This window comes from Notamacropus eugenii, chromosome 2, assembly GCF_028372415.1.
Source record: "Notamacropus eugenii isolate mMacEug1 chromosome 2, mMacEug1.pri_v2, whole genome shotgun sequence".
NCBI lineage: Eukaryota > Metazoa > Chordata > Mammalia > Diprotodontia > Macropodidae > Notamacropus > Notamacropus eugenii.
In genome coordinates, this window is record NC_092873.1 from 112,667,590 (window position 1) to 112,670,218 (window position 2,629).

At 37.9% G+C, this 2,629-nt stretch overlaps 1 protein-coding gene across 1 annotated transcript in view; it reads left to right on the forward strand.

The window, feature by feature from the left end:
• Positions 1-214, forward strand: part of OPN5 (opsin 5) — a 40,193-nt gene extending 39,979 nt beyond the window's left edge. Inside the window, exon 6 of the mRNA XM_072638429.1 lies at positions 151-214. Within this exon, the coding sequence (XP_072494530.1) occupies positions 151-214 (64 nt within the window). The remainder of the gene's footprint in view (positions 1-150) is intronic.
• Positions 215-2,629: the final 2,415 nt, after the last annotated feature.

A 2,629-nucleotide genomic window follows, 5' to 3' on the forward strand; every position in this document is an offset into this window, starting at 1 on the left:
AGCATGTAGTAGGTGCTTAATAAATGTTCATTGATCAATTGATTGATTCTGTTACTGCATGGCTATCTGTTCCAAATGTTGTGAAAGAAGCTTTCCTGTTAATCAAGCCTGTTTCATGAGATACCATTTCATTTTTCTTCCTCATTACAGGAGGCATACCGTTTCCACCATCAGGAAATCATCATCTGTGTCTGAAACCTATCAAGAGGTATGAAGATGGATATACATACAGCATACAAAAGTGTTCCTCTGGACATTTATTTACTTCTTTGATCCATCATCACCAGTGTTTTCAGTTGTGAACATATTTTTCTTTGTCTTTAAGTATTTCTTTTTTATCTCATATTCTGCATAAGATTTCTGTAGATTCAATCTTTCCTCAAATCAGAGGGTTCTAAGATGCTTCAATGGAGTATGGAGACACGAATCATGGGATTCTGCGTTGGGTTATAATGTTAGGACAATCATTCACTATTGAGGTCTTTATTTTTATATTTCCTTTCTCTCAGACTTTAAGATCAATAGGTGGTAAGATTTAAAATTCAAAGGGACTTTAGAGGGTATCTATTGCAGGGGTCATTGCTGACAGTTTTTCCAAGGGAAAAAGTGCCCCTGAACCTTTTTTAGTCAACATCAGAAGCTGAGAATGATATCTCTGCAACAGTGTGGAGGAATCTAGGCTTCCCAGCTCCTTCCTTTTTGCATTTCTCAAACCTGAGGAGATATCCATGATATCAACTTTTTTCTCCTCCTGACTCTCAGGAGATCTCAATTAAGAAGCTTAGATTAAATTGCATTGATTTTTAGAAAACATTAATTATATAGTTCTATGCCACAAGGGATCTAGGCTAGACCCACATTTTCAATTTTTGATGTCTTATTTATTTATATGATGGGAGGCAGGGAGGTGGTTATGGGATGAAATATTTAGAGCACTGCTCTTTGCATTCTCTGTACACTTTTAACATCCTTTCAGCAAATATTTTATTCATGCCAATGGAGAGGGCCAAACTCAAGAGGCAACCATTCTCCAAGGTATTCAGTAGTTCTCAAGGGAAATTAGTTCTATCTTAACTTTGCGATTGGAAACTTCACTTTCATCCCAGAATCTGATGACAAGGGCAATTCTTGTTGAAGATAATTTCACACCAGTGAATTTTTCTCATCAAATTCTACCTACTATCATTGTTGGTATTGCTCTCCCTGGCTTTCTTTCTACTTTTATCTGTCTCTCTCTGTTTCTATTTCTTTCCCTTTCCTCTACTTTTTTTCAGATGAAAACTGCAGGTAATCAGAAGCCGTTAGGCCAGATGAACAAAATAAACATGGAATTATCAGTATTGATCAGTCATGTAGGCATCCCAATTGTGTTCCAATGGGTTATTTACTTGGTGAGATAGGCAGTGGGAATTGAAAAGAAAAAGATGTGTTGGAATAGGTAGAAAAAAGAAAATGATGGTTTTTTTAAAGTGGAGATACTACGAAGAAAAAGGAGTAGAAAAGAATTATGAAAGGATACATAGGGGATAGAAAGGTCAAGAGTCAGGAGATAAAGAATTGAATCCTGGCTGTGGCTACTTCTGACTGGGGCAAATCACTTCCTCATCTGGGATTCATCTTCCTTCTTTGCAAAATGAAAGGTTTAGATTAGATGAGTCTCGCAGGACCCATCCTTCTCTGAATTCTAATATCTTAGTATAGATCTGGTTAAAAGATAATAGTTAAGCACTAAAATTGCACAGAAGTTGAAGGTAGAATATATGGACCCTATTTTTTTTTGGTTAAACTCACTTAACTCTTTAATTGGAATGTAGTATTTGGCAAAAATCTTAAAAGAGCTTGTTTAAAGCATCGAGGGAAACTTGAATGTAACTTTTGCTTTCTATTTAACAATGTTATTTTTTCCACTCATTGAACTCTCCTGGGAACCTATAATCCCTGCTACTTGAGAGGCAAGACTTGTAGTTCCACTGAGTTCAGGAATCGTGAGCTGCAGTAGGACTCTTTACTAAGTTTAGTGCCAAGATGGTGAGCCCCTGGGCGTTGGAAGAGGAAGTTACCAGGCTGCCTAAGTAGAGGTGAACTAGCCCAGGTCATAACCACAAAGAAGGTTAAACAGAACATGTCAGTACTGGGATAGGGCCATAAGTTTGGAAAACAGGAGAGCAATGTTTTCTGATAAACAATATTTAAAGTGAAGAATTCTGTTGAATAAAATGAAAGGTGGCACAGAAAGAAATATTAATCCTTGCTAAATGAGTTCTTTGCAGTGTACTAATATGGTAAAATAGACAAGGGGGCAGGGTAGGAGGGTTAGGGATCACTGATCAGGGAGAGGGACTCATGCCAGAGGAGTTCAATGTGTGCCAGTTTCAAGGGATCCACGTGATTGTACCAGGTGGGGCAGGTTGAAGAAAAAGGTAGGAAAAGGGGTCAGGCTACAGATACAGGTGTCAGAATTCTGGTCCTTTCGAGAGAAAGCAATAGGGCTACTAGGGACAGCTAGCAGGGTGTGCCTAGTCATTGACAGAAGGAACTATGCCTAATTTCATCTTACATCTTCAGTGCCTAGAACATAGAAGATGTTTGTAGAATAAAACAAAATTGAATTTATTCAAGTAGGGCCAGA